We start from the raw sequence: 12,538 nt of genomic DNA on the forward strand, positions 1-12,538 counted from the left end.
TAATAATACTTTATTTTGTTTGTTGTTAGTTTCTTCATTAATAGAAGAAGGAGAAAAACAGAACAAACGTTTTAGGTCATCAAAAATGTCTTGCAGAGAATCTGCCCCACTGACCTCTCCCTCACCACCAGAAAGCCAGGAGTCTCTGACAGTCAAAGAGAAGTTCATCCCCCCTGAGCTCAGTATTTGGGACTATTTCATAGCCAAGGTAATAAAAGTGCTATCCAGATCAGTATTTATGTATTCAAATGGAAACAGAAGTGTTTAAAATAAAAGTATAATTGTTGATGCTTCCAAATATTATTTTCCCACTCTGATTTAGAAAGTCTTAATTTTTATCAGGCTACCTTCCAGAAAATTCTATTTTGGTCCTTTAATACTTTGACCATATTTCCAACCAGTTTTTAAGGCCGTACTTGAATAAATTAATGACTTTTGCATTTTAAACAGAACAACATTAGCAAGATAAAAAAAGAACGTGGTTAATATCTTAATGCTTATATACTTGATAGTAATTAAAGAATCAAGAATCTGTCAGAGCACCCTGGTCATTTTGTTATCTATACTTTTTCTTTCCTTTTCTATACTATAGACAGTCCTTGCTTTGCTTAGTCTTCTGTCTGATAGGCACAAGTTTTAGTTATAAGACTATATTGAATATGAGTAATTACATAAAGTACAAACTTCCGTGATGGCTCTTCATTTCATAAATCACCATGCAAATAACAGTGTGCATCATGATCATTGGTCAATCAGGTAACTTGTTTCAAAGTCTGTTAGTGACTAGTCATTGAGCATCTTTTATTCAGGTCATTCACAGCTAAGTGTATAGTTGTCTTGTCTCCTTGTGTTCCAATGATAAACTATTGTGAAATTTTATAAAATTGAATAATCAAAAGAGGGAATTGGCCAACAAAGAAATAGAAAGTGAAGCATCCATAGGAATATGTATCAACAAAATTGATTTTTAAAAAATCATAATTCAAATTGAAAGTAAAATGGAATTGTAGAAGTAGCTGACTTGGGAGAAAGTTGTTGCCATTTGGAAGTCTTTAGATATGCAGGCAGAGGAACTTAGTGAAGACCAATTTAAGACATAAATAAGGAAAGTGGTTGTAAAAAAAGAATGAAGATGTCCCAGATATAGTAACATTTGCCAAAAACTTCACATTGAAGAAGTTCTCAGTGATATCTCATGACACTGAAACTTCAAAGAATAAAATGTTGAAAGCTGATACAAACTTAGAAGGGAGTATGACAATTTGCTAAGTTGCATAAAGATGCTTTGTATTGAAAACATTTGTATGAAGAAGGCAAGCACAGTTCAAACTATTCTTGATTAGTATTTTAAAATTGCAGCATACTAAATAAATGTTATTTTTTTCATTTCCCTATACATTTATACCTAACAGTAAGTTTTCAGTGTTTTGATAGTTTTTAGTGATAGTTTTTAGTGTTTTGAAAAAATTTTTAAGGTCATAGAAAAGTCATAATTTTTCATATTGATTTGCACAATTTCAGCTTACATGTCCTGTGCAAAGCAAGGACTTCCTACCTATATACTCTGCCTCATTCCTTTTTATGGCTAAATAATATTTCATTGTGTGTATGTACCACATATAGATTATCCATTCATCTGTTGGCGCTTGGATTGCTTCTATCTTTTGAAAATTTTGACTGATGTTGCTGTGATCATTGGTATGCAAATATCTGTTCATGTCCCATACCTAGAATTAAGATTTGCTGGGTCATATGATATGTCTATACTTAACTTTTTGAGGAACTGCTGCACTATTTTCCCCAGCAGCTGCACCATTTTACATTCTTAGTACCAATGCATGAATGTTCCTTTTTCTCCACATCCTCTCCAATACTTGAAATTTTCCATTTTTTAAATAGCAGCTGTTCTAGTGATATGGAATGGTATCTCTTAGTTTTGATTTGGATTTCCCTAATGGCTAATGAAGTTGAGCCATCTTTTCATGTGCTTATTGGCCATTTCTGTATCTTTGAAGAAATGTCTAAATCTTTTGCCCATTTTTAAATTGTGTTGTCTTTTTGTTGTTTCTGTTTGTTTTTTTGTTTTTTCAATAATGCCCCTGGGCATGGAATTTTAAAGTCAGTACTTTCCGACAAGGCAATAGGACTCGTAGTCCTTACAGCCTGCCATGCTGGCCGTGGTAACTTTTGTACCCTGGAGCTAAAGGTGGGGATGGGAGCAGCTCCTAGCCTAAGTGCCACCTGTTCTGTTTTTACCAGGATTCAGTAGGTTTTCTTGAATAAATGCTCCTGAATTTGTCCTAGCTCTTTGGTCAATTTCCAGATTTGTAAAAGTGTTTTTGACAATTTTGTCCAGTTTTATTTTTGCTTTTGGGGGAAGGATTTGTGAAGCTTATCGTTCAGCTATTTCAGAATTCCTACCCTCCTGTTAATGTTTCTTTATTTAGCTTCCCTAGGTCCAAGATTTTATAACTGGTCAAACTTCCCACATCTCCTCTTCCATATTCACTCTTACCTGATTACCTTTTTTATAAGTCACTGAGGAAAACAGAAAGTATCATGCAAAAATCTTTTTTATCTTCCCATCATGAAGATATAATCAATCTACATTTACTCACATTTATTCTTCCCTCCTGTTAATAATGGAGAAAGAGTCCTTCCTATAAAAGACCATTTCTGTCAGTTCTACTTTGAATCCTCTTCTTGATTTTCTTCACTACTCTCTGCTGTCTTTAATTCTTTCACTCTCAGCTGACTCTTTCCCATTCCAAACCCCTGCTTTGTTTGACACCAAAACTTTTTCCAGCCACTATCCCATTTCTCTGCTTCCCATTTTCATTCACCTTTTCAAAATAGGATTCTACCGCCATATGTCCTTTTTTCACCATCATGATTTCCTACCTAGCTACCCCACTGAAACAGCTCTTGTGGTTCCCACTGGCCTCTGTATTATCAAATATAACTGAAACTTCTTCATCCTCATCTTTTTGACCTCTTAGTTATATTCAACACACTTTTCCACTCCCTTCTTCTTGACATGCTTTTTTTCTCTTGTTCTTATGTTGCCAGTTCCTTCCAGTTTTCTTCCTAACCTCATTATTTATCTCTTATAGTCTCCTTTCTTGGTCCTTCCTCTTCTGCCTGGCCTCTGAATCTTGGTATGTTTCAAGATTTAGACTTTTCATAATTATTTTCCCAAACAACTCTCCTTTCACCCCAGAGTGTTCTCATTTTAGTAAATGACATCTTGCTCATAGTTGCTCAAGCCAGAAACCCAGGATTCATTCTTTTCCTCACCTTTCCTTGTTCTCCAAATCTCATTCTTTTCCTCACTTTCCATTGTTCTGCAAATCTGTCAACAAATCTTGTTAGTGCTAGCTCTAAAATATAACTTGACTCTTCTCCTCATCTGATCACTAATACCTATAAATGGGCTGCTAACTTTCACTGTAGCTACTGATCTCTCCATTTCCATTCTTGCCATTTAACTTCCACTCATTGCAGAGTGGTCATAGTGATATTCTTAAAATATAAATCTCAACATCTCTTTGCTGATTAAAACTGATTAGTGGCATTCTGATTAGTGGCATTCCATTACACTCTTTCCCATGCGCTACAAGGCCCAACTAGCTATTCTCTTCAGGCTTTCTCCTCACACTTATTCTATTATTTAGTAGGCTTCAGTCAAACTATTATTTTTCTTTTTTCACATCAAACCCTTTCTCATATTGGAGACTTTTAAATATTGCCCACATGGCCTAAAATTCTTTTTTTCCTCTTGTCATATGACTTATTCCTTTTTGTCCTTTAGGTCTCACTTAAATTCTACTTTTCCAAGATACCATCCATGACTACCTTATCTGAGTTTTCTTCTCATAGCTCTCATTTCTTTTTTTCCTTCATACTACTTAATAAAATTTTAATTTAGTTTTCTGTTATTTTGCTGTCTTTCCCATGAAAATCTAAACTCTGAGGGCAGTGACCATATCTGTCTTAAAAATTCTTATATCCAGGTACACTATTTGGCACATAGTGAGTACTTACCAAATTTTACATTGAGGAATAGATGAATAAATAAGGGTATTGTGTAAAGTGATATCAAAGATGTAGAATGGCAAAACAGCAACAGCAGATAGTAATTAAAATCTTATAATGAAATAACTGAAAATGGAATAAATTGCTGTTAGACTGTATATTTGAATGTAATAAATCAGAAGTTTGAATGATAAATTCTGTTACTTTTTCATTTTAGCCTTTTCTGCCCCTTTCCCAAAGTAGAGCAGAATATGATTCAGAAGAGAGTCTGGAAAGTGATGATGATGATGATGATGATGATGATGATGTTTTAGCTTCAGATTTTCATCTCCAAGAGCATTCTAATTCAAATTCATATAGGTATGGAATATTTTATTTTAAGCTGTTTTGAAAAAGGTTACATCATGTTTTATAAAAATAATTTTGAAAGTAATATATGTAAAATTAGTTTAGTTAATTATAATACATAATTCAAATTCCTTTATTTGAAATTGTTAAATTCCTTTTCTTATAAAATATTTCACAGTTAGCTTTTGATCATCTATGAGTGCATTTATAATTTGTATCATTCCTCCCAGATATTGCTATCTGATCATTCCTTGCACTTTGCTGGCAGCTTCAAAGATAATCAAGCCCCATTTTTTTAGCCTAGAGAATCTAATGTCTTTTCTGTAGAACATGTTGTACTGTAAGATGTTAGTAAGTGCTACCTTTATAATTTTTTCAAAGATTTATTTTCTCATCTTCTCTTTGAGAGGCACTAGGAACTGAACCTGGGACCTCCCTTGTGGGAGAGAAGTGCTCAATCACTTGAGCAACCTCTGCTCCCTGCTTTGTTGTCTCTCTCATTGTGTTTCCTCTTTATGTCTCCTTTGTTGCATCATCTTGCCGTACTAGCCCCTTGTGCCAGCTTGCTGTCTTGCTCATCTTCTCCAGGAGGCACCTGGAACCAAACTAAGGACCTCCCATGTGGTAGGCAGGAGCTCAATTGCTTGAGCCACATCCACTTCCAAGTACTATCTTTAAAAAACGACTTCTGTGGACACACAAGTTTGGAAAAATTGGGCTTAAATTTTTTACTGCAGGATGTCTCAGAGATTTTAAATAGGCTAATGTATAGTGGGCATCTCCAAAAAGAACATTTTGATATGTAGTGTTTCCAAAACATATTTAACTTAAGGATTAACAGACCATAATGAGGGACTGGATTATCAATGTGAATACTTCCCACATGTGTAGTACTCAATATGTACATCTGAATGCAACAGACCTAGGGGGCACTCAGAACACACTTTTATTAAACGGAACATTTTGTATATGCTCTTAATTAAGTTTTCTCCTCAGTGTCTTTCTTTTGATATAAAGAGTTTTCTTCTTAAACTATATAAATTATTTGGGTCCATAGTACAATAAACATGAAAGATGTCTTCCTAGCCGTGCACATTATAGATGGAAGGGATTATTAATGATGTAGTACAAACCCATCATTTCATACTAGAATATGTACCAGGAAAGGTAAAGTCACATACTTGGCTTATACAAACTTACTCATAGCATTCAAGTGTAATTGAACATCATTTGTAAATTTGGCAGGGAGTCATAGATCTGTATGAAAAGGTAGTAAAAGTTTTAGGCCATTTCTCCCCCAAAATTCAAAGACACACAAAATAGGTCCATGTAATTTTAAGAGAATTCTTGCAGTTCATTCCATGGATCCCTTAGGGTTCAGTAATATTTAGATTAAGGAATCAGGGAAAATAACCACTTAACATCATTGGAGCACATCATGAAGAATAAAGATACTTTTTAATTGTTTTCATAATATCCAAACTTCCTGTGTCCTAAAACTTACTTATTTTAATTGACGGATACCTTGCATTCCTTTTAACTCATGATTGAAATCGTGGCATTTTCTTCCCTTCTGAGATTGGGAATTATTTAAATTACAGTGTAAATATATGATGGAATACTGTAAAAGTGATAAAAATATAATTATAGAATATAAATTTATACTGGAATATATTCATGGCATATTAATTGGAAAACAAATAGGTTTCAAAAAGTATGTATTGTAGGATCTTGTTTTTGTAAAAGTATATCCTTATATATTTATATGTATAGAAAAAAACCCAAACACATGTAGCTAAAAACATAACAGTGGTTATCTCTAAGTTAGGTCATATTTATTTGTTAATTTTCACTAACTTGTTATTTCTAATGCACTACCTTATTTTTTTTTCAAATGTCAATTTTTGATACATACTAGTAAAGCATAAATCCATCCAAAGTGTATACTCAGTGGTATTTGGTATAATCACTTAGTTATGCATTCATCACTTCAATTGTTATTAGAGCGTTTTCACTATCCCAAATATAATAATAATAATAATAATAATAATAAACAAAAAATAGGCACACACACACAAAAAAACTCAACTCTCAGTCTCTCTGTGCTTCCCCTGCTGTGCATCACTGTGATTCTGTTTCCATCTCTCTAGCTCATTTGTGTATTTATTTTGTATAAACAGTCTTATATATGCAATATTACCCATATTCATATTTCATGTAAGGTTTCACTGTTATACAGTTCCATGTTACATATTTTAGTTTTCCTTCTATTAATATTCATGACTTTAGACTTTCCCTTTCAAGCACTGTCATATTCATATAATAGCCCTGCTAGTTACAAACACTACAATGTGTTTTCACAATTTTTATTCATTTCCAGAGATTTACAAACAACATTTTTAGCAGCTCTGCACAAATCAAACCTGCAGCTTTTAATTCTCCCCCTCATTCTATTTTCTGATGACTGTATTCTAATTATTAACTCCATGAGTTTACATAATATAGTTAGGTCATAATAGTACAATCATACAGTATTTGTCCTTTTGTATCTGGCTTGCTTCACTCAACATAATGCCCTCCAGGTTCATCCATGTTGTCATATGTTTCACGACTTCATTACTTCTTACCGCTGCATGATATTCCATTGTGTGTATACTCCACAATTTGTTGATCCATTCATCATTTGATGAACCCCTGGATTGTTTCCATGTTGTGACAATTGTGAATAATGCCACTATGAACATTGGTGTGCAGGTGTCTGTTCTTGTCATTGCTCTCAGTTCTTCTGGTTCCACACCTAGTGGTATTGCCAGGTCACATGGGAAGTCTGTAGTCAACTTCCTTAGGAACTAAAGTCCTCCACAGTGGCTATACCATTCTACATTCCCACCAACAGAGAAAAAGTGTTCCTCTCTCTTCACATTCTCTCCAACACTTGTAGTTTTCCAACTTTTTAATAGCAACCATTCAAAATGTGAAATGATTTCCATTGTAGCTTTGATTTGCATTTCCCTAAAGCTAGTGATGCTGAACATTTTTTGTTTTGTTTTTTTGCCATTTGTATTTTTTCTTCAGACAATTGTCTCTTCAAGTCTTTTGCTCATTTTTTAATTGAGTAGTTTGTCTTTTTATTGTTAAGTCATAGTACCTCTTTATATATCATGGATATTAAAACTTTATTGGATACGGGATTTCCAAATATTTTCTCTCATTGAGTTGGCTGCCTTATTACCCTTTTGACAAAGTCCTTTGAGGTGCAGAAGTGTTTAATTTTGAGGAGTTCCCATTTATCTGTTTTTTCTTTTGTTGCATGTGCTTTGTTTGTAAGATTTAAGAAACTGCTGCTTACCATGAGATCTTCAAGATGTTTTCCTACATTTTCTTCTAGGAGTTTTATGTTTATTGCTTTTTTATTTAGGTCCATGATACATTCTGATTTAATTTTTGTAAGTGTGAAATAGGGGTCCTCTTTCTTTGTTTTGGCAATGGATATCCATTTCTCCCAGCACCATTTGTTGAACAGACTGCTCTGGCCCAGCTGGGAGGGCTTGACAGTCTTGTCAAAAATTGCTTGACCATAGATGTAAGGGTCTATATTTCTAAGTTCTCAGTTGGGTTCCATTTGTCAATCTTTCGATCTGTATGCTGGTACCATACTGTTTTGGTTTTTTGTTTTTCCACTGTAGCTAAGTAATATGCTTTAAAGTCAGGAAGTAAGAGTCCTGCAACTTGACTCTATTTTTTAAAGACGTTTTTGGTATTTGTTGCCTTCGCCTTCCAAATAAATTTGGTAATTGGCTTTCCATTTCTGCAAAAAAGGCTATTGGGATTTTTATTCAGATTATGTTGTATATCAGTTTGGGTAGAATTGACATCTTAATGATATTTATTTATTTTTAAGATTTTCTTCTTTTTTTATTTTTATTTTTATTTTTATTTTTCTCTCCCCTTCCCCCTCCCCCCCCAATTGTCTGATATCTGTATCCATTCACTGTGTGTTCCTCTGTGACTGCTTCTATCCTTATCAGTGGCACCAGGAATCTGTGTTTCTTTTTGTTGCATCATCTTGTTGTGTTAGCTCTCCGTATGTGTGGCGCCATTCTTGAGTAGGCTGTACTTTCGCACTGGGGGCTCTCTTTACAGGGCGCACTCCCTGCGCTTGGGGCTCCCCTACACGGGGGACACCCCTGCATGGCACGGCACTCCTTGCGTGCATCAGTGCTGTGTATGGGCCAGCTCCACACCAGTCAAGGAGGCCTCGGGTTTGAACCGCGGACCTCCCATGTGGTAGGCAGATGCCCTGTGCATTGGGCCAAGTCCACTTCCCTATCTTAATGATATTTTGTCTTTCGGTGTGTGAACATAGAATGTCCTTTTATTTATTTAAGTCCTCTTTGGTTTCTTTTATCAATATTTTATAGTTTTCTGAATACAGGTCCTTTAAGTTCTTGGCTAAGCTTATTCCTAAATATTTGATTCTCTTAGTTGCTATTATGAATTGAATTATTTTCTCATTTCCTCATATTGCTCATCAGTATTGTATACAAACACTATTGATTTTTATGTATTAATCTTGTACCTTGCCACTTTGCTGAACTTGTCTATTAGTTCTAATAGCTTTGTTGTGGATTTTCGGATATTTCTAGATATAGGATCCTAACATCAGCTAATAGTGAAAGTTTTACTTCTTTCTTTCCTATATGAGTGCCTTTTATTTCTTTACTTAGTCTAAATGCTCTACCTAGAACTTCTAGCATAATATTGAATAACAGTCATCACATTGGGCATACCTGTTTGGTTCCTGATCTCAATGGAAAGCTTTCAGTCTTTCACTGTGGAGTATAATACTAGCTTTAGGTTTTCATGTATGCACTTTACCATATTGAGAAAGCTTCCTTCTATTCCTATCTTTTGGAGTGTTTTTCATTTTTTTTTTAATTTATAGTTTTCTTTTTGCTATTATTGGAGTGTTTTCTTAATCAAGAAAGAATGTTGTATTTTGTCAAATGCCTTTTCTGCATCAATTGATAGGATCTTGTCATTTTTCTTCTTTGGTTTATTAATATGGTTTATTACAGTAATTGTTTTTCTTGTGTTGGACCACCCTTGCATACCTGGGATAAAACCCACTTGATCATGGTATATAATTCTTTTTTTTTTTTTCCTCATCCCCCCCAGCCCTCCGTTGTCTGCTCTCTGTGTCCATTTGCTGTGTGTTCTTTGTCTGCTTGCATTCTTGTCATGCAGCACCAGGAAACTGTGTTGCTTTTTGTTGTTGTTGTTGTGCATCATGCTGCATCAGCTCTCCATGTGTGCGGCCCCATGCCCAGGCACGCTGTTCTTTTTTCGTGTGGGGCAGCTCTCCTTGCGGGCTGCACTCCTTGCACATGGAGCAACCCTACGCGGGGGACACCCCTGCGTGGCATGGCACACTTTGTACACAGCAGCACTGTGTGTGGGCCAGCTCACCACATAGGTCAGGAGGTCCTGGGTATTGAACCCTGGACCCTCCATATCGTAGGCAGATGCTCTGTCAGTTGAGCTGCAACCACTTCCCAATGGTATAACTCTTTAAATATGCATTTGGATTCAGTTTGCAAGTATTTTTTTGAGGAGTTTTGCATTTCTCTTCATTAAAGATATTGATACATAATTTTCTTATTTCATAGTATCTCTATCTGGTTTTGGTATTAGGGTGATGTTGGCTTCATAGAATTCATTTGGTAGTATTCTTTCCTGTTCCAAGTTTTGGAAGAAATTACCTCTTTCTTCTTTTTTAATGTAAGCCTTGAGGGCTATAAATTTCCCTGTCAGCACTCCCTGTGTGGTGTCCCATAGGTTTTGGTGTTTGTATTTTTAATCCCGCCCTTTGCGGCTTCTTGCTTGCTGTCTGCTCTCTGTGTCCATTTGCTGTGCGCTCTTCTGCATTTTTGCTTGTCTCCCTTTTTCATGCGTCACCTTGCTGAGCCCAACTCTCTGCAGTGCTTATGGGCTGGTGGCTCTCCACAGCATGTGGGCGAGCCTGCCTTCACAAGGAGGCCCTGGGACGCGAACCCAGGGCCTCCTATGTGGTAGATGGGAGCCCAGCTGATTGAGCCACAGCTGCTTCCTTGTCCCATAGGTTTTGATATGTTGTGTCCTTATTTTCATGCTTCTCAAGATATTACTGAATTCTCTTGTATTTTCATCTTCGGCCCACTGATTGTTTAAGAGTGCATTGTTTAATCTCCATATATTTATGAATTTTCCTTTTTTTCATCCATTATTGACTTCCAGCTTTATTCCATTGTAATCAGAGCAAGTGTTTTGTATAATTACAATCTCTATAAATGTATGAAACCTGTCTTGTGACCCAACATGTAGTCTGTGCATGGGAAGGATCCATCTGCGCTTGAAAAAAATATATCTCCTGCTGTTCTGGTATGTAATTCTCTATAAATGTCTGTTAGATCTAGTACATTTATCATATTATTCAAGCTCTCTCTTTGTTTATCCTCTGTCCAGATGTTCTATCCAACACTAAGAGTGATGTATTGAAGTCTCCAACTATTACTGTAGAGACATCTGTTTTGCCCTTCACCTTTGCCATTGTTTGCCTCATATTTCTTAGGGCACCCAGATTAGGTGCATAAATATTTATTATAGTTATTTCTTCTTGGTGAACTGTCCCTTTTGTTAATATATAATGACCTTCTTCATTCCTTATAGCAGTTTTGCATTTAAATTCTATTTTGTCCAATATTAGTATAGCTAATATTAGTTCTTTCTTTGGTTATTATTTGCAAGGATTATCTTTTTCCAGCCTTTTACTTTCTAGCTTTTTACTTTCAACTTTGTTGTATTTGCTTCTGACACAAATCTCTTGTAGACAGCATCTAGATGGCTCTATTTTTTTTTTGGAGTTACTGGGGATTGAATCCAGCACCTCATACATGGAACCACTGAGCTACATCTGCTCCCCTCATAATTTTTTTATCCATTCTGTCAGTCTGTGTCTTTTGATTGGGAAGTTCAATTCATTAATATTCAGTGTTGTTGCTATGAAGACATTACTTACTTCATCCATTTTGTCCTTTGGCTTTTCATTGTTGCATCTAACTATTGTCTGTCATTTCCCATTAATTTACCTTTCCTAAAAATCATTCATTTGTATACTTTTCTCCAAGTCACTCACCCTTGTTTTTTCCTTGCAGGTTGCAGCACTTCCTTTAGTATCTCCTGTAATTCTTGTCTTTTGGTAACATACTCTCTCAGTTTTTGTCTGTGAAGATTTTAATCTCACTCTCATTTTTGAAGGGTAGTTTTGCAAGATACAGAATTTTTGGTTGGCCATTTTTCTCTTTCTGCACCTTAAATACATCATACCACTTTGTTCTCACCTCCATGGTTTCTGAACAGAGATTGGCACTTAACCTATCAAGTTTCCCTTATATGTGATGCTTTGCTTTTCTCATGCTGCTTGCAGAATCCTCTCTTTATCTGATATTTGTCATTCTCAATAGTAGGTATCTCAGAGCAGGTCTGTTCACATTTATTCTGTTTTAGGTGCATTGTCCTTCTTAGATATTGAAATTTGTATTGTTTGTAAGGGTTGCAATGTTTTCAGTCATTATTTCCTTAAATATTCTTTCTGTCCCCTTTCCATTCTCTTCTCCTCCTGGGAGACCAATCATGCATATGTTTTTTTGTTTCACATTGCCATTCAGTTCCCTGAGACCCTGTTCCATTTTTTCCCATTCTTCTCTCCCTGTGTTCTACTCTATTTCCCAGCTCATATATTCTGTCCTTGAAATTACTAATCCTGTCTTTGAGGAATTCAAATCTGCTGTTATGTGCCTCTAATGTATTTTTTTTTTAAGATTTTTTTTTCTCTCCCCTTCCCCCACCCCAGTTGTCTGCTCTCTGCATCCATTCACTGTATGTTCTTCTGTGTCCACTTGTATTCTTGTCAGCGGCACCGGGAATCTGTGTCTCTTTTTGTTGCATCATCTTGCTGCATCAGCTCTCCATGTGTGCCACACCACTCCTGAGCAGGCTGCACTTTTTTCTTGCAAGGTAGCTCTCCTTACAGGGTGCACTCCTTGTGCATGGGGCTCCCCTATGTGGGGGACACCCCTGCGTGGCACAGCACTCCTTGCATGCATCAGCCTTGCAC

General features: G+C 35.9%; 1 protein-coding gene across 7 annotated transcripts in view; it reads left to right on the plus strand.

Moving 5' to 3' along the window:
- Nucleotides 1–12,538, plus strand: part of DMXL1 (Dmx like 1) — a 166,784-nt gene that overhangs the window by 103,619 nt on the left and 50,627 nt on the right. For 6 of the 7 annotated variants that reach the window (XM_058277529.2, XM_058277531.2, XM_058277537.2 and 3 more), the window contains exons 29-30: nucleotides 30–208; nucleotides 4,253–4,395. In XM_058277529.2, coding sequence (XP_058133512.1) covers nucleotides 30–208; nucleotides 4,253–4,395 — 322 coding nt within the window. Of the gene's footprint in view, nucleotides 1–29; nucleotides 209–4,252; nucleotides 4,396–10,659; nucleotides 10,764–12,538 lie in introns of those variants that run through there. The other variant, XM_058277562.2, reaches the window with a different exon arrangement.

The sequence above is a fragment of the Dasypus novemcinctus genome, chromosome 2, assembly GCF_030445035.2.
Source record: "Dasypus novemcinctus isolate mDasNov1 chromosome 2, mDasNov1.1.hap2, whole genome shotgun sequence".
In the NCBI taxonomy this organism is placed as follows: Eukaryota; Metazoa; Chordata; class Mammalia; order Cingulata; family Dasypodidae; genus Dasypus; species Dasypus novemcinctus.